This window comes from Rhinopithecus bieti, unplaced genomic scaffold (genome assembly GCF_001698545.2).
Source record: "Rhinopithecus bieti isolate Rb0 unplaced genomic scaffold, ASM169854v2 scaffold_44745, whole genome shotgun sequence".
In the NCBI taxonomy this organism is placed as follows: domain Eukaryota; kingdom Metazoa; phylum Chordata; class Mammalia; order Primates; family Cercopithecidae; genus Rhinopithecus; species Rhinopithecus bieti.
In genome coordinates this window covers 112,398-129,856 of record NW_016818280.1, presented here as the reverse complement: position 1 = coordinate 129,856, position 17,459 = coordinate 112,398, and the positions used below count along the sequence as shown (strand labels likewise).

The 17,459-nt window shown below is 62.5% G+C and overlaps 2 protein-coding genes across 5 annotated transcripts in view; one reads left to right on the top strand and one right to left on the bottom strand.

Annotated features, from left to right (window-relative positions):
• ZDHHC8 (zDHHC palmitoyltransferase 8) overlaps positions 1 to 3,552 on the top strand; it is a 22,425-nt gene extending 18,873 nt beyond the window's left edge. Inside the window, 2 exon segments of the mRNA XM_017856706.1 lie at positions 119 to 817; positions 2,298 to 3,552. Of these exon segments, the coding sequence (XP_017712195.1) occupies positions 119 to 817; positions 2,298 to 2,469 (871 nt within the window). The 3' untranslated portion in view covers positions 2,470 to 3,552.
• A 784-nt stretch (positions 3,553 to 4,336) lies between these two features.
• Positions 4,337 to 8,433, bottom strand: CCDC188 (coiled-coil domain containing 188). Of its 4 annotated transcripts, none has more exons than XM_017856704.1 (9): positions 8,415 to 8,433; positions 7,286 to 7,393; positions 7,098 to 7,202; positions 6,823 to 6,879; positions 6,680 to 6,739; positions 6,511 to 6,575; positions 6,298 to 6,343; positions 5,975 to 6,024; positions 4,337 to 5,900 (listed from the first exon to the last, which is right to left on the bottom strand). In XM_017856704.1, the coding sequence occupies exons 4-9, from the start codon at positions 6,835 to 6,837 to the stop codon at positions 5,714 to 5,716; spliced, it is 423 nt and encodes a 140-aa protein (XP_017712193.1). In that variant the 5' UTR covers positions 6,838 to 6,879; positions 7,098 to 7,202; positions 7,286 to 7,393; positions 8,415 to 8,433; the 3' UTR covers positions 4,337 to 5,713. The 4 variants fall into 4 exon arrangements, with proteins under 4 accessions (XP_017712193.1, XP_017712192.1, XP_017712190.1 ...); XM_017856703.1 differs by lacking the exon at positions 8,415 to 8,433 and adding an exon at positions 7,490 to 8,174 and having other exon boundaries at positions 5,975 to 6,020; XM_017856701.1 differs by lacking the exon at positions 8,415 to 8,433 and adding an exon at positions 7,490 to 8,170.
• Between the last annotated feature and the right edge of the window lie 9,026 nt (positions 8,434 to 17,459).

Genomic DNA, 17,459 nt, shown 5'->3' with positions numbered 1-17,459 from the left:
CCTCGAGCCGGCGGGGCGGGGACCACGTGGCCCTGCAGCCCCTCCGCTCCGAGGGTGGGCCCCCCACGCCCCACCGTAGCATCTTTGCCCCCCATGCACTGCCCAACCGCAACGGCAGCCTGTCCTACGACAGCCTGCTCAACCCTGGCTCACCTGGTGGCCACGCCTGCCCCGCCCATCCAGCAGTTGGCGTGGCCGGATACCACTCACCCTACCTGCACCCTGGGGCGACGGGCGACCCGCCACGGCCCCTGCCCCGCAGCTTCAGCCCCGTGCTGGGCCCCAGGCCCCGGGAGCCCTCGCCTGTGCGCTACGACAACCTGTCCAGGACCATCATGGCATCCATCCAGGAGCGCAAGGACAGGGAGGAGCGTGAGCGCCTGCTTCGCTCCCAGGCCGACTCACTGTTCGGCGACTCAGGCGTCTATGACGCGCCCAGCTCCTACAGTCTGCAGCAGGCCAGTGTGCTGTCCGAGGGCCCCCGAGGTTCCACGCTGCGCTATGGCTCCAGAGACGACCTTGTGGCTGGGCCCGGCTTTGGCGGCGCCCGCAACCCTGCCCTGCAGACATCACTGTCCTCGCTGTCCAGCTCCGTGAGCCGTGCACCGCGGACGTCGTCCTCCTCCCTGCAGGCTGATCAGGCCAGCAGCAACGCCCCGGGGCCCCGGCCCAGCAGTGGCTCACATAGGTCGCCTGCACGCCAGGGCCTGCCCTCCCCGCCCGGCACTCCCCACTCACCGTCCTATGCAGGCCCCAAAGCTGTCGCCTTCATCCACACGGACCTCCCAGAGCCACCGCCCTCGCTGGCCGTGCAGAGGTGGGTGCCGGGAGGTGCGGGTGGGCTTCCTGGCACAGGGCAGCTGTCCAGCCGTCCGCAGGGCCCCTCTTGGCTGGGCACTCATAGGTCATCCCAGGGGCCTGAGGTTTTCTCTGGGGTCGGGACAGGGAGGATGCGCCTCGCCCTGCCTTGAAGGCCCTGGCTAGCCCGTGTGGCCCAGCTCTGAGGATGTCCTGGGCACGCTCTGGGGACAGGGTATGAGAATTTGTGTCCTGAGCCTGACAACTCGTTCCCCCAGAGCTGGTGTAGACCCGGCATGTGGGAGGCCGTGGGGCTTTCTCCTTGGGGCCGGTGTCATGCGGCAGCCTGGGCCTCCTTTAGGCCGTGGCTCTGGCTTCCTGAGTCACAGTGGCCCTGTCCACCTGGGGCTCTCCCTGGGTCTGCTTTGCTGCATCTCTTGGAGGCTGGGGCTGAGGACATTACCTAGCTGCAAAATGTGCCACCCTGGGTGGCCAGGCCCTGGCCCAGGGCCCTGTGGGACATAGTTCCAGGAAGCAGGGACTTCCCTGTTCGTAGGTGGGGAAACTGAGGACTGGAGAAAGCAGGTGTGCTCCAGGCACCCAGTAGGTTGTTAACTGAGAAAGCAGGGTCAGCTGGCTCGCAGGCCCAGGTCCAGGTAGGAGAACTGCACACCTGCTGGGGACAGGACCCAGGCCGCGGTGCATGGTGTCCTCATGGCGTCTGTTGCCCCATCCAGGCCTGGAAACTTCAAGCACAGGCTCAGGTGTTTCCCATCGTCAGATGCAGCCCCAGGGGAGAGCCCAGCCCAGCCTAGGCCAGGCCACTTGGCCACAAAGGGGCTGAGGGCACAGCAGTCCATCCAGCCCTGAGCAGACCTCCCCTACCCCACAGGGTGGGAGTCTGTTCAGCTTTTGTGGAGTTGGGGAGGAGGCTGTCATTGGGAGTGATGAATGGGGAGCCCGAGACCTAGAAGTGGGCAGCATTGCAGCCAGGCAGGGATCGCAGCCCTGGGACAAAGGGCTCTCGCCTCGAGAAGGTTTAAGCAGCAAGGGTAGAGCTGCTGTTGGTCAGCGCTGGTGGGCAGGAGGGCAGCCCCTCGTTTTCCTGAGAGAGAGCAGGAACGAGGCCAGGCAGAGTGACCAGGCTCCCAGTGCAGGGCAGGACAGGGGCTCCGGTCAGTGCCCACCTGGCTGCCCCATGCTCTCTGTGGCCAATGCTGCCTAGGAGGGACCCAGGGACCCGGGAGGGTGGTGGCAGTTGTGGTGACATCTGTCTGTCCTGTGACGGCACAGCTGCTCCCCAGGCAGGCTCTGCATCTCCCGCCTGCTTTCCAGGTGAACCCTCCGAGCCCAGAGGGCAGGGACTGCCTGGGGCCCCATGACCCGGCTATACTAGTCCACGTCCGCGTCGTCTCTGTCCTGCTGCCTCCTCTGTCCTCTGTCCCCATGTGTTCCTGTGTTCACCGTGTGCATGCGTGTATGTGCTTGTTTTGATGCAGGGACCACCCTCAGCTGAAGACTCCCCCAAGTAAGCTTAATGGGCAGTCCCCGGGCCTGGCCCGGCTGGGACCTGCCACCGGCCCCCCAGGGCCCTCTGCCAGCCCTACGAGGCACACGCTGGTTAAGAAGGTATCCGGCGTGGGTGGGACCACGTACGAGATCTCGGTGTGAGGACTGACTGCCACCCATCTGCTGTGGTGCCACGGGGACCAGGACCCCGCAGCGCGCTCCCCCCCCACCGACTTCTCTGCCCCAGGGACAGGAGGGCACCCCAACCTGGTGTGGACCCATCAGCGGGAGAGAGTGCCACGCCTCCACAGCTTGTCCCAAGCGCTCTGCCTGCCCGTCCACTCATCTGCCCATGGGGAAGTCGGCTCACTGGGTCAAGGGCCACTGGGCTGTTCTGTGTCTGTGCCCGTCCCATGGCTGGGGCAGTGAGGGGCCCCAGTCAGCCTCTTTGAGGCACCCTCTCTCAGCCAGGCTTGGCCCACTCCCATCACCCATGCACCCCAGATCATCGCCAGGCCAGCCCCAACAGCCCCTTACGGACGGGTCCCAGAGATGGACAGAGACATCCAGAGCCCCCGCCTTCCTTCCAACACAGCCTGTGGGCTCCCGGACCGAGTGTCCCCCGCCAGGCTACTCCTAACTAACACGTTGCCTTTCACAGACCCCGCTGGAAGCTTGTAGCTTGGCAAGGCCGATGCTTCTGCCCTGGCCTGCTCTGGGTGGTGGTGGATAGGTGGACAGACGGCCGGCCAGCCAGCCAGCTGTGGCGGGGGGCCCGGCTCCATGTGTCCTATGTTGCCCGGCGGGCGGGCTTGTGTCCCGTGTCTGTGTGCTGTGCTGCCGCACCGTGTCTGATGTGTCAGTGCTCCGGCCGCCGCTGTCCCTTTCATCAAAGCCTTAACCTTTGCTTCATGCTCTTGTGGGAGGCGACGGGGGGCAGGCGGGAGCAGGCACGGGGGTGATGCTGCCACAGGGGGCCAGTGACACCCAGAGCCCCCTCCCCAGCCCTCAGGCCCTCCCTGCCAAACTGGAGAATCCCCGCCCCAAGGCATGCCACGTCCCCAGCCCTGGCCTGGCTGCGGTGCTTGCGCCACGGGAAAGCACACTGGGGAGGGGTCCGTGCTTCCCTTGGTGTCAGGGACCTGAGAGTAAGCACACGACAGCGTCCGCTTGCGTTGTGTCTGTTTTATGTTTTTATATCTACATCTATATATCTATAATTTTATTAAAAAAAAGAAAAAGTTATTTTGATTCTTTCCTTGGGCAAGGCCAGGGCTGTTGCTGCAGGACACCCAGGTTAGGGGAAGGCAGGGGCCAGGCCCCAGAAGAGGGGGTGGCTGCTGTCTGGCGTGCAGGGGTAGGTGGGTTCCTCAGGGGCATTTCTGCCGACTTGGGCCAACTCAGAGGCCTGCGAGGAGGGGGCGGCCAGTGGTCTGTGACTGGGAAGTGTGAGGGTCTCTCGTCTTGGGTCTGTGTCAGTTCTGGCGGTGACAGGGTGTTTAGGGGAAAGATTTGGGTCTGCTGCTACCCACAGGGGAATCCCAGGAACCCAAGAGCCTGGGGAGATGAAATGGGGGTGCATAGGGGCCACCTGCTGGCTCAGGGCCCTGTGGGGGCTGCTGAACCTACTGGAACTCTCCTGCCTGCCAAATCCCAGGGGCAGGGCTGAGGGAGTGAGGGATGTGCAGCTGTTCGGGGCTGAGACAGCCTGGGCTGGGGCTGTCCAGTGCGGGAGGCGTGCGGGCTATAGGGCCCGGAAGCTGACCTCCACCTTTCTGCTTCTCTCTCACGGACGCCGCGGCCCACAGGGGGCGGATTGGCACCTGCACCCGTGGATGGGGGCGGCGTGGCCAGCCTTGGGTGCCTCCTGGGCTGCACCTGTGCCACCTTGGCCGCCCGGAGGACCGCCCACCACTGCGGGCCCCCTGGAGCCCGGCCGCTGGGGCGGCCCCACGCGGGGCCATGTGCCGCCTGCACTTGGCTGCCTCCAGTCTTTTCCCCAGCCTCTCTGGGCCCTAGCAGGATGACAAGTAGGCAGCTCTGGGGTCCAGGACAGCCGAGCTGGGGACCCAGGAGGTCAGACTACCATGGACCCTCGGGCAGGGCTGGGGGTGGGCTGGGCTCTCTGCTCCACCAGCCACAGCTTGACAGACTCCCAGCCTGCCAGGGCCCGAGACCCTGTGTCCACATGACCTCAGGAAGTCCCTCACCTGCTGCAGGGTGTCCAGCACCCCACAGGGGGCAGCCCCAGAGCTGTGGGGACCAGCACGACCTTTGTCCAGCCTCCCTGTCCAACCAAGCACTTTAGACTAAGCCACTTCCTCCTCGGGGAGCCCAGGCCTCCGTGGGTTGGGCTGGGTTGGGGGGGGTCTCAGGTTGCCCCCGAAGGTCTCTGCACTCCTCCTGCCCTTCCCCTGACACATGAACAGATGCCTTAACTTTGTGGAGCTGCCAGCCTGGTGAGCCACTGGCCCCTGCCTGCCACCAAGGTCCTGTAGTCATGGCCAGCTCTGCCTGGGCCCCACTGGGGCTGCCTGCACCCAGAGACGATGCTGCTGGGAGCTCAGAGGGCCTGAGGCCCAAGCCCTGTGTCCTCCAGCAGTGGTACGGCCTACAGCAGGGTGGCACTCTGGCCAGCCCTTCTCCGGCACAGGGTCCCCGTCCCTGGGTGCACCCTGGGCTGCGGCTCTATTTCTCCCATTTGGGGATGAGAAAGCCGCAAAACTCTTCTCTGTTGTTCTTAAGGGCACCCCTGCTAATGAATTCCCCAAATAAAATTTTTGGTGTTGATCTCCACAGCTCTGTCTACCAATGTGGTCCCCTGTACCGGACAGGGCCCTGGGTTGGGGAGGTGACAGGACCTGGGCAGGGTGGGTGGCGGCTAGGCAGGGAGGGGAGTTGCATGAGGGGCATGAAGTCAGTGGATCATCATCAGGTTCAGCACTGAAAACCTGACCTCTGAGGTCCCCGGGAAGGCCTGGCCCAGGGGGCAAGACCTGAGGATCCCCCGGTCCTCACTGCTGTTGCCTTTCAGTGGAGACCTTCCTAAGACGCCTTAGCGGTCAGGGCCCTGTGCAGAGGGGTTGCCTTCTGGAGGGCAGGTGGGGTGTGGGGTGGGAAGCCAGCCCTGAGGCTGGGGTCTCCACCCTGACGGACCCTTGTTGCTGGGTCGCCCGGTGTCCCTCCCTCAATTTCCACAGAGACATGCTCACCGGCCACATATGTCATGACTCTATGTCCAGCCACAGGCCCAGCCCTCAGGACAGACCCCGCCTCCACCCTTCTCTGCAGCTCCTGGCAGGGACGGTGCACAGTGGTGCTATGTGCAGGGGGCCAGTGCAGCCACTGGGCATCCGGGGCAGTGCTGGTCGCCTGGCCGCCTCCCTGGGGCCGTTGGGCTTCCGGCCTAGAAGGGCAGGAAGCCGTCCACCTCGAGGCGCAGGAAGGGGTCCAGCAGGGCCCGGAGCTTCCAGACAGTGGCACGGCTCAGCAGGGGCGGGACCAGCCCCTCGAAGGGTGTGGGGTTCACCACGTACACGTAGGCAGCGGTCCAGACCAGCAAGGTGCCCAGCAGCAGCCTCAGGGTCAGCAGCCTGCGGGCGGCGGCGGTCAGGGGCAGGGGCGTGCGGGGGGCCTGGGGGCTGGTCTCTGCCGCGCAGTCACCTACCAGAGCTGGCCTGCCAGGCTCTTGGAGCTTCCCAGCTTTGGCCTCCCTTTCTGTCGGGGAGGGGCTGGATCAGAGCCCACCCTGAGGGTCCAGGCTGAGGGCAGGGATCCCTGGCTTTGGGAAACCCTCCTCAGACAGGGGTCCCCCCACCGCAACCCCGGCCCCTTCCTTCTGGACAGTCTCCTGCAGCCTCTTTTCAGATGCCCCAGCCCTGGGCCGCCCTCCTGGAGCCCATTTCTCCCCCTCGCCCAAGTAGGGCCCTGGGTGGGGAGGCTGGTGTCCAGACCCAGAGTGGGGCGTGGGGGGCTCACTGCCATGCTCACCATCTGCTGCTCCTTCCTGGCTCGAGTGCGGCACTGGGCCCGCTCCCTGCAGGGGCCTCACTGTCAGGACCCCATGCCCTCCACCCCCAGCCTGGCACCCACCCCCTGGCTCAGTGCTATGGAGGTGGGGGGTCAAGGATGGGTCTGCCCTGTTCTGACCAGGACCCCTTCCGAGACCTTGCTCAGCTGGCCTGGCCCCTGCCCCCACGTCACCTGAGTATCTCCAGCTGGATATCCTCCATCTGGTCCAGCACACCCCGGATGTCCTTCTTGAGGTTCTGGGGGCCAGAGGAGGTAAGCACAGCAGGCCCCTGGCCCCACCCTCCCCGGCCTCTCGCCTGTCCGGCCCCGTCCTTCCGGGTGCTGTCCTGTGGGGACCTACCAGGAGGCCCGTGGCCTGGTTGTTCAGGGCCATGTGCATCTCAGCCATGCTGTCCCACACCTGGGGGGAGGTGGGGTCACGCCTGAGGAGCAAGACCCACTGGGTGGGCCCCCAGCACCCCTCCCCCTCAACCAGGCAGGCACCTCTGTGATGACCATCTTCTTCCTCTCAAAGCACAGGCGGATCTGCTGCAGCTCGTTCTGAGGGTGGGGCCAGGGGTGGGCTTGGGCAGCATCAGCAGGGTGGCTGGTACCTCCCTGCCGGGCCCACCGGCCTGCTGCACAAAGGTTCCTCCCCCACAGCCCCTCCCGCAGGCCCACCTGCCTGCTGCACGAAGGTTCTTCCCCACTGAACCCCCCCAGGCCCACCGGCCTGCTGCACGAAGGTTCCTCCCCCACAGCCCTTCCCCCAGGCCCACCTGGGACTGCTGCACGAAAGCCTCTTGCCCCTGGCACAGCTCCCGCCGCAGCAGCTGCAGAGGTGCCCTGTTCCCCAAGGGCTGTGTGCCAGCTGGGTCGGGGGGCTGTGGGAGAGCCCCCAGATCAGCCCCAAGGCTGTGGGCTAGTGGGGTGTTGGCTGCATGGGGTCCCTGGGCCCTGTACTTACCCAGGTCAGAGCAGTGCAGCTTGAGTGTTCAGGACACAGGGGCAGGAACTGCTGCCCCGGCCCTAGGAGGGCCCCCAGCTGCTCTCGAAGGTCCTGGTTCTGCCTTTTCTGGGGGTGGGGGGCAGAGAGAGGGGACTGCCTGTTATGGCCGCTCCTGGAGCTGGGGCTGGGGCAGGGGTACCAGGCGGTGGGTGGGGTGCTCACCAGGCTGTGGTTCTCCTGCTCCAGCTGCAGGAAGGACTGTTCTGCAGAGCCCAGCGGCTCTGCAGAGGCCAGGGCCCCTCCCTCTGGTGACAGGGCTGGGCATGGGCAGGGTCTGGGCTCTGAATCAGTGGATCCCCCCTGCCTGGGAGCCCCCTGGTTCGACCCTGGGTGCAGGGGCCAGCCCCACCCAAGCCCTGGCTCCACGTCTCCTTGTCTTGGCCCCTCAGGGTCTCTCGCTCTCTGCTCCTGGCTGGACAGAAAGAACCCAGGAGCCTCGCCCTCCACTCTGGGCCCCCTGCCCCCTGTCCCTGGGACTGGGAAAGGTCTCTGGGACTGCACTGAGTGAGCAGAGGAGATGGGGCCCAGGCAGGGCCACCCTGCAAATCCCTGGCAGGGCTGGTCCAGGCATTCTCCACGGCTGCTGGAGGCTGGCGCTGGGGGACCCTGGGGGTGGGGGTGGCCACAGGGGCCCAAGGTTTTCAGCCCCTCCATCCCTCCCTGCAACCCCTTCCTGACCCTGGGTCCAGGCTCTGGCCTGTCCCAACCTGCCACCCTCTTACTGAGGGCTCTGGGTGACCCACTGGCTCCCAGGCTGCCCCAGGCAACAGTCACAAAGGCCTGGGTGCAGCCAGGGAAGTCACAATGGGCCCCTCCCACCTGGTTCTGAAGTTGCCCCGCCTGATGACCTCACTGCCTCTGACTCACCGACCCACCATGTGAGTTTTTTTTCTTTCTTTTCATGAGAAGGGAATCTTGTTCTGTCACCCAGGCTGGAGTGCAGTGGCACAATGATGTCTCATTGCAGCCTGCAACTCCTGGGCTCAGGCAATCCTCCCACCTCAGCCTCCCAAGTAGCTAGGACTACAGGTGTGTGCAACCATGCCCGGCTAATTTTTAAATTTTTTTGTAGAGATGGGGGTCTCACTGTGTTGCCCAGGCTGGTCTCAAACTCCTGGCCTCAAGCAATCCTCTTGCTTCAGCATCTGAAAATGTTGGAATTACGGATGTGAGCCACTGCACCTAGTCTGGTTGTTTTTCTTAAGATGTAAACCAGATAATACACACACACACACACACACAGTGGATTCAAAAAATATTAAACAATAAAAATGGTGTCCAAGCCTTTCCCACCTCTGTCTCCTGTCCCTGCAGCCAGGAGCCCTCCTCTTTAAGCTCCTCCTGGAGATGAGCTGCCGTCCCCTGCCCCTCGTTCCCACTGAAGAGGTCATCCCGTAGCCCAGCTTTTCTTTTCACCTGATGGATCTCTGAGGTTTTAAAACATTCTTTTCTAGCTATGTATTGAACACTTACTTTCTGCCAGATCCAGTACATGCCATTGTTACCCTCTGTTTATGGGTGGGGAAGCTGAGGCAGGAAGCCCTTTAGTCACCTGCCGAAGGCCACGCTGTTACCGGTGGGACGGGATTTGGGTGGCTGAAGAGTACTCATGCAACAGTGGGGTCGGATTCATGCCCCGGGCCTGTTCCCTCCTGCTCCCTGGTGCTCCTCATGCCATCGGCCCCGCTGCCCCTCACTGCCCCTGAGTCCCAGTGCCTGTGTCTTCCTTCTTGAACCCCTCAACCCTCAGTTAACCCTCAGAAAGCTGGCTCGGAGAAGTCCTCGTGTGGTAGGAACAGCCCCGTTCCCTGCTCTCTCAGTGTCCTGGCCCTGCTGCAAGGTGACTTCGCCTCCTACATCAAGAGGCGGGTCCTGGTCTCCACCCCTGGGCTCTGGGCCGGCCTTGAATGCACTTGGCCAACGGGATGCTCCTAAGCTGCTGTGGGTAGAGGGTGGCACGACACTTGTGTGCTGGGCCTGGACCTCTCTTGCTTGGCTGTGGGGACTGTCCTCTCTGTAGGAGGCCTGGGCTGGGCTGCAGGATGAGAGGTCATGGGGCAGGAGAGGCTTCTGTCAGCCCAGCCGGTCCCCAGCTGCTTGAAGATGGGTGGACAAGCCCAGCGAGACCCCCAGAGAACCGGCCCAGACGCAGCCAAATTGCTGGCCATGTACCGCCGAGCCCCGGGCTGTCATGGTTGTTTTGCTGCTGAGTTTTGGCGTGGGCTGTGACGTGGGAGGAGACACTGAGAGGCCTCACAGGCCTACAAGCATCTTACCCTGACTTCGCGCCTGCTGGACATCTGGCTGGGGAGAGAATCGGGGCCAAGGGCGTTTTCCCACAGGACTGGAAGGCGGGTCGTGGTCCTCGGTGGTGAGAGCTGGCCGGGCCGCCAGCTTTCTCCCCGGAAGCCTGTAGGGTCCCCTCTGATCCCTGCACCTCTGGGGGTCACACCAACTGCGGGTGTTTCCTTCCTCACAGCGCTGGGCACTTGGAGAACACGTTCTGCCTTGAGACCTGGCATTTCTTTGATAACATTTCTTCTCATTTCTTGCTCATTCTGGAACTCCTGTCAGTCAGATGTTGGGCCTTTTTAATTGATCCTGTGAGTCCTTCTTTCCACCTTTGTTTGTAGATAGACTTCCCTGAATCCAAACACACACACTCTTTCTCTGCTTTTTAAAAAATTGGTTTTGGGCCTGGACGTAGTGGCTCACACCTATAGTCCCAGCACTTTGGGAGGCCGAGGCAGGCAGATCACTTGAGGTCGGAAGTTCCAGACCAGCCTGGCCAACATGATAAAACCCAGTGTCTACTACAAATACAAAAATTAGCTGGACGTGGTGGTGGGAGGCTGTAATCCCAGCTACTCAGGAGGCTGAGGCAGGAGAATGGCTTGAATTCAGGAGGCGGAGGTTGCAGTGAGCCGAGATTGTGTCACTGCACTCCAGCCTGGGCAACAGAGCCAGACTCTGTGTCAAAACAAATAAATAAGTAAAAATTAAAAATTGGTTTTGGATTTTAGCAGTCCCGTTTTTCATTTCCAAGACATGTCCATCGTTCCCCAAGCTCCCCTCTTCTTGTTCCAGAGAATTCTGTTCTGCTCTTAGGGATAAAGTGGGTTTGGGGGAAGGCAAATCTTTTCTTTCTGCATTTTCTCTCTTGTGGTTCTGTTTTGTTTAGTCTTGGAACTTCCCATGAGACTCAGTGCTCAAATGTTTGGCTTTTCCTTCTTTTCGATCCCTGTTTATAGGGGAGGCAGGCAGAGCTGCCGGGCACTCCTCTCTCCTTTTTAACTTGAGGAAGCCAGACACCCAGGTCTTGGGAGGGAGGCCTCCTGCCTCCAGGCAGCATCTCGAGCTGCAGGGCTGTGGTCTGGAGTGGGGACAGTACCAGCTCCCACTGCTGTCCTGCCATGCTTGTTCGCAGCACACGTCTCCTCACACCAGTGACGAGGCCACTGCTTGGCTGCTGCTTGCCTTCTTCCTGCCAGGCTGTCCTGCTACATCAGCCTCCACTCTCCACCTCAAGTGTCTCGAAATATCTTGTCTGCAGATGACCTCTCTCCTGTTCTCGGTGCCACGTGGGGCCTCCCCAGCAGAGGTGGCTGGACACCTGGTCCTAGCTGCCAGAGGCTGTTTGTTTAGCTGCCAGAAGGTGGCGGCATCCTCCAGGACCCTTCCCTAGCCTGTGCCCTTTTCATTCTTTGCTGGAATGTCGTGGGTCTCAGGAGGTGCTGAGCTGAGAGACCCCATGGGGCAACTTGGGATGGGGGCTAAGGAAGGCCTCTTGGAGGAGCCCTGAGGCGAGGTGGCCCTGGGGTGGGGTGGGGGAGGTCCTGAGCAGCAGGGGAGGGGGCTGCCCCATGCTCTCTGTGTTCCTGAGGTGGGGGGGTTGCACCTTGCTCTCTATGTCCCTGAGTGAGTGGGGCGGGGGCTGCTTCCTGCTCTCCGGGTCCCTGAGTAAGTGGGGCGGGGCTGCCCCTGCTCTCCGGGTCCCTGAGTGAGTGGGGCGGGGTTTGCCCCTGCTCTCTGCATCCCTGAGTGGGGTGGGGGCTGCAACTGCTCCGTGTGTCCCCAGCCTGCCAGGTGCCCCACAGGGGCCAGGATGCTGAGGAGGGAGAGGTCTTCATGGAGACAGGTGGCCCCTGTAATAAGGAAGACAACACTGGATTCCTGGGCGAACAGCAGGGTGGGGTCCTTAGGTCCCAACATAGGTGTCCAGGCTCAGATGAGATTCCCCAGTGGCCCCGAGGGGGTGCCCGGGACACCCTGGGTGGCCCAGTGTCCTTCCATCACCCTTGCTCCTGGGCACTATCCTCCTTGGCCTGGAAACCCTGAGCTCCCTGATGCCCCCGCCCCTCTCCCCACCTGTGCCAGGGAATCTCCCCACCTGTGCTGGGGAAGGCTGCTGCTCTCTGTCAGCCCTGGAGCCCCTCCTCCCCCAGCTCCTCTCACCCCTCCCTGTGGTCCTTGCCAATCACCCCGAGCCCGAAAAGGTAGGGGACTCTTGGAGAGACGGGGTCCTGGATCCCCAGCCCTGGGATCCCCCACTCACAAGGTCAGATATGCTAACAAAGGCCAAGCGCCCTGCCAAGCGGTGTCCTGGATTGGGGTGGGCATGGGAGTTCGCCTCAGGTCCAGGCTCCGGGATGTCGTGCAGGACAGGGCGCGGCTGCGGCCGTGGCGGGGGCACTGGCTGGAAGCCGGAACTCCCGGCCTCAAGGGCGGAAAATGTGGCCAGCACTGCATGCTGGGGGGGCCATGGCCCCGTTGCCAGGCAGCGCCTCCCTGGACGCCAGTTGCCATGGAAGCCGGTTCCTGCCCATGTTGCCACGGTGTCCAGGTGGCCTCGGGGAGCCTGGTTCAGAGGGACCGCCCTGTGCCCTTGCCCCTCCTCCGCTGCCCAGGTATGGGCTGGGAGGGCAAAGAGGAGGAGAGGCTGGGATGCCCAGCATGGAGACCCAAGTCCTTCCTGCTGGAGCTGCGCTGTGGCCCAGGGCAGGGGCCAGATGTGGCTGTTCTGCTGTCCGCACTGCGGACTTGATGTTCATACCCCAAGCTCATTTTATTTATTTTCTATTTTTATTAAGACAGGGTCTCACTCTGTTGCCCAGGCTGGAGTGCAGTGGTGCGACCACAACTCACTGAAGCCTCCAACTGGGCTCAAGGGATCCTCCCACCTCAGCTTCCTGTGTATTGGGGACCATAGGTATGCGCCACCATGCCCAGCTAAGTCTTTTTTTTTTTTTTGAGACGGAGTCTCGCTCTGTCGCCCAGGCTGGAGTGTAGTGGCCGGATCTCAGCTCACTGCAAGCTCCGCTTCCCGGGTTTACGCCATTTTCCTGCCTCAGCCTCCCGAGTAGCTGGGACTATAGGCGCCCGCCACCTCGCCTGGCTAGTTTTTTGTATTTTTTAGTAGAGACAGGGTTTCACTGTGTTAGCCAGGATGGTCTCGATCTCCTGACCTCATGATCCGCCCGTCTCGACCTCCCAAAGTGCTGGGATTACAGGCTTTAGCCACCGTGCCCGGCCGCTAATTCTTTATTATTTTGTTTTTGTAGAGACTGGGTCTCGCTATGTTGCCAAGGCTGGTCTTGAACTCCTGGCTCAAGTGATCTGCCCGCCTCAGCCTCTCAAAATACTAGGATTACAGGTGTGAGCCACCTCGCCCGTGCTTGGCTGCTCCCAAGTATATCTCAAAAGCCAAGAAACAGGCCCTGAGTGGATGGAACTTCGGGTCACTGGGCCAGCTACAGCCCTCAGAGGACTCCATCTCTGTGCCCCCTAACCTGGGCTCCTGGCCCACACCCTCCCAGGCTGCCCTCAGAGCTGCCCTACGTGGAGGGTTGGGAGTCCCAGAAAACCTGGGACCAAGAAGGTGGACTGGCCAAGCCGTGGGCCCTGACATGGGCACTACCCTTCATGTCCTCCCAGGGCCTGGGCTGTGGCCTGAGGCGTGAGCGCTCCTTTGCCTCAGGAGGGGAAGAGGTGCATGGTGGCCTTCAGTCAGGCCCATGGGGTTCCAAGAGTGTTCTTGGGCCTCCCAGGTTCCCCTAGACTCACAGTCAAGAGGACGGGTCTGCGGGGGGCTGTGTGAGGGATGCGGTGGCCTGCAGAGTGCCCCACCCTGTCCAGGGCCAGGGTGGCGAGTGGACACATGTCCTGAGTGCCGGGCAGCCTCCCCGGCCTTCCCACCCTGTGGGGCACCCCTGAGGGGACAGAGAACAGATGGGGGCTGGGTCCTGGGAACAGGGTGTGGGGGAAGGGCAGAGTGCTGGGGATGCCAGGCCCATGACCTCCCTGTCCCTGGGGCTTCCCCATGTCAGAGGCGAGGCTCAGAGAGGTAAGGGCACCCCCTTTGTCTGCCCTGTCCCCAGCATGGCCAAGCCGCTCCCAGGGTGCGGGCGATGACAGGCCATTTGTCTCCCTCCTGGGTGAGCCTCTGGACATGGATTCTCACACTTTTTATTTAAGAATCAGAGAGATATAAGAATGCCAAGGAAAAACCCTCTCATGGACAATGCAACCCCAGTAAATGACTATTAGCCGGTGTGGCCAGGGCTCCAAGGCCCCAGGAGGTGGCTGTGCTGGGGCTGCCAGGCCTCTGGCTCCAGAGTTGCCTGGGCTGAGCTGAACATGCCCACCCCTGCCCAAGCCAGAGACACCCTGCCCCTGAGGAGACCCTGGCTTGGCCAGTCCACCTTCTTGGCACTCCCTGCCCACCTACCCCTTCTAGTCAGACAGTGGAGCTTGGGGGCACAGGGTGGCAGAGTGCCTGATGGTCGGTGCCAAGGTCATCTCCCAGGTCCTTGTTGGGGCCAAGAGCCAGGACTCCTTGCCCATCCCCGTCGCTGCCCTGTGCCCGCCCAGCACCTCCTGGGGACTAGGCTGCCTGTTGGAGCAGGAAACACAGTGCTGGGCTGTGAGCCCCTAGGACCTGTCTCTGTGCCCCAGGACCAGGCTTCTGGGTTGAGGGAGAAACCAGGGGCCGGTGAGGAGCGGCAGGGCTCCCGGAATCCCTCCATGCCCGCCTCTCGGTCTCCAGGACTTGTGTGCCCGTACAGGCTGGAGCTGTGGTGCAGTTCCCAGTCTCACCACCAGATGGCACCATGCCCCTGCAGAAGCAGTGACCAGAGCAGGCCAGGCGGTTCTCGGGAGCTGCAGCCGGGGCATCCCCCCAGCCGAAGCTCTAGCAGGGCAGGGGCAGTGCTGGGGGAGCCCCCTTCCCACTTGGATCCGAAGTTCCCATGGGGGCCTAGGACAGGGGCTGGCCGGGAAGTCAGAAGTTCCCTTGCTGAGTCGAGGGTGTCTATCCCACATTTCACATGGAGACGAATCATCCCAGACACCCCGGCACTGTCCTGGGGCCGTTTGCTACCCCTCCCAAGGGGCAGGGCTCCTGTCTTGGGGCCTTCCCAAACATAGTAGCCTTCGGGCAGCCCTGGCCTGGCCCCAAGTTGTCCCACTTGTCAGTGGGCAGCGGGGTCTGGGGGAGGAGTCCCAGCTCCTGTCCAAGGTCATGACTGCCCCTGACCAGGGTGTGGCAGCCACTGTGGCCTGGGTCAGCGAGGCTGTGGCCAGAGAGTGGCCCGGGTGTAGGCGTTGCTCTCAGCTAAGAGACAGCCCTTCTGGAGGAAGAACCAGGAACCAGAGGGATGGCTGGGTTCCTAGCCCACAGGAGGCCAGCTTAGGGTCAGCAGGAGACCCCGGCAGGAACTGCAAGAGGCAAACCACATGGAGAGTCACCTGAGAGGGAATGACGGAGGCTGGGGGAGGTGGAGTCCCCACCTCCAACTGCTGCCTCGGCCCCCACAGCAGGCGAGGGCGGGAGGCTGACCCTGGCTCTGGCCTGGGAGATGCCACCCGGGCCTTGGTCTGGGGCGGAGGGCTGGCCAGGAGGCTGGGTACGGCCACTGCTCTGGAGTGACTGCACCATTTCCACCCTGCTTGCCTCATTCTTCTCATGAGGGCCTCAAGGGGACACATCAGAGGTTTACTGGGGGCAGGGCTGGGGAGGGATCTCAGCACTGGCCTTCTGGGGCCATGTGTCCGCTCTGCCCCTTTCTGACCTGGACTGGGGCCTCTGCCCTCCCCCGGGCCTGGCGACAGAGCCCTTTTGGAGGCCCTCAGGCCCAACAAGCCTGGTTCTTGGAGCCAGGCTGAGGGCTGGGCTGTATCCTGGTGGGGTGGCGTGGGGTGGGAGTGAGGCTGGGAGCAGGTCGAGGTTGGTGCCTCAGGCTCTGGGGAATGGGCCTGGGATGGCTGGAGAGTGGAGAGTGGCTCTCTCAATCCTGGGCTTTGGGGTCTGAGCCCAGCCCTGTGCCGAGGCAGGCCGTCCCCCCGCAGCTCTGGATTCCCATGTTGGTTGGAGTCGCGGTGAGAGGTGCTGGGGCCTCCCTCGCCTCTGCCCAGGACACGCAGCTGAGAAGTCACGCTCTGCTGCCTGACTGTAGGGGTTTCAAGCCCCACTGGGGCCTCCAGGTGGGCCCTTGGGCAGCAGGACCTCGTGGCGGGAGGAGGGGGCCCTGGGAAATCAGGGACCAGACAGGGGAGAGAGAGAAGGCGGGAGCATAGTTGTGGGTGTGGTTACCCGCCCCTTCCTGAACTGTTCCTCCCGGCGCACCCCACTCCAGTCCTCTGGGCCAGCTGCCAGGGGGTGCCCGAGGCCACCTGCCTCCCCAAAAAGAGGTCACCTTCAGAGCCAGTCTTTGAGGCTCCTGGTGACCTCAGCCTGTTGCCCTTGACCCTGAGTTCGCCTAGATCAATTGGGAGGCCGCTCTTTGGGCCTCAGTTCTCCCATCCTCAGGGAGCAGATCCTCTGTCCCCTGACAGCACCCCTCCTCGCTGTGCCACCACCACTGCCAGGGTTCTGACCTGTGGATGTTCCCTAGGGGGTGGCTCTGGGCCCTCAGGCAACCGGCTACTCTGGGTGGTGGTTTGCATGTGAATAGTGTCACACTTGGGTCCTTTGCTTGAAGTTGGCTCTGCTGAGTGCAGCCTGCAAACATTTTCAGGAAACTCAATCCACAGCTGGAGGCTTGGGCTTCTACCCAACCCAAATGGCCCCCAGCCAGCCAGAGAGCCACGAGAATCCAGCCACTAGCAACTGCTAGCAGGAAACCCACTACCAGCCGTTCGCAGATGGACAGCAGCTGACCCCACCTCCCTGCCCCTCTGCTGACCAACCCAGCAGCTCCTTGGGTGGGTGTGGCCGCCCTGCTGCCCCCACCTGCTCCAGGACCCTGTGCCAAGCGGTGTTTCACCTCAGCGGGGCCTCGCCTCCCTCAGAGCTGCTCTGCTGCCTGAACTGGCAATGTCATGGGTCCTCTGGGCACCAGTGCAGTTGGGTGGGACCAGCTTTGGCCAGCAGGTTGGGGACAGGTGGGTAAATCCTCCTCCCTCTATGCTGTCTCCACTTTCCTCCTCCTGCCTGGCTTCCCTGTCTTTACCCCACTCTGGCTCCCAGGGTTGCACTGCTCAGAAAGCTGTCGCTGCCGGGCTGCTCGCAGGCCTGATTTTCTTGGGAGCCTGGGCTCCCAAAGAAAAGACCCTGACCAGCCCTCCCACTCACCACCCACACCACCAACCAGCTAGCCAGCAATCGGGCCAGGAGTGATCAGGAGGGGCCCACCCGGCCACCCACCCGGCACCTCCAGCCAGACAACTCTGCCCACTCAGGGCCATGAGCTGGAGGTGCCAGGAGCCTTCCGGGAAGCAATGTGAGGCATTCTTCTTAATAAGTCCTGCATTGATGATAAAGGGCCGTATCAACCCCTCGCTGATGCGCAGTGAGTGGCTTACCATACAGGGGAGACGTTTAATTTATCTCGGAAACTGGGCGTAAGTTATAAAAATGGTAATTTCTTGGAGATTCAATTACGTGTTTTCATTGTTACCCTTGGTAATCAAGGAAACGATTTTTTATAAAAGGCCGTGGGATGATCTCAGGAGAGGAACTGGGTTGGGTGGGAGCTTTGGGGACAAAAAGGAGGGCAGTGTCTGCTGGGGACAGGCAGGGCAAGTGGAGCTGAGCCGCCTGGCTCACCAGTTCCTCTAGCCCTCCAGCTCCTCCAGTTCTCTCTGGCCTCAGTCTTCCCATCTGCCGATGGGCCCATCTCTGGTAGGGAGGGTC

Coding starts and splice junctions, on each gene's coding strand:
- CCDC188 (XM_017856701.1), bottom strand. CDS start 7,981: ATGGAGGGGCTGAAAACCTTGGGCCCCTGTGGCCACCCCCACCCCCAG. Junction 7,203..7,285: donor GCTGCACTGCTCTGACCTGG/GTAAGTACAGGG, acceptor GCTCTCCCACAG/CCCCCCGACCCAGCTGGCAC. Junction 6,740..6,822: donor AGAAGATGGTCATCACAGAG/GTGCCTGCCTGG, acceptor ACCTCCCCCCAG/GTGTGGGACAGCATGGCTGA.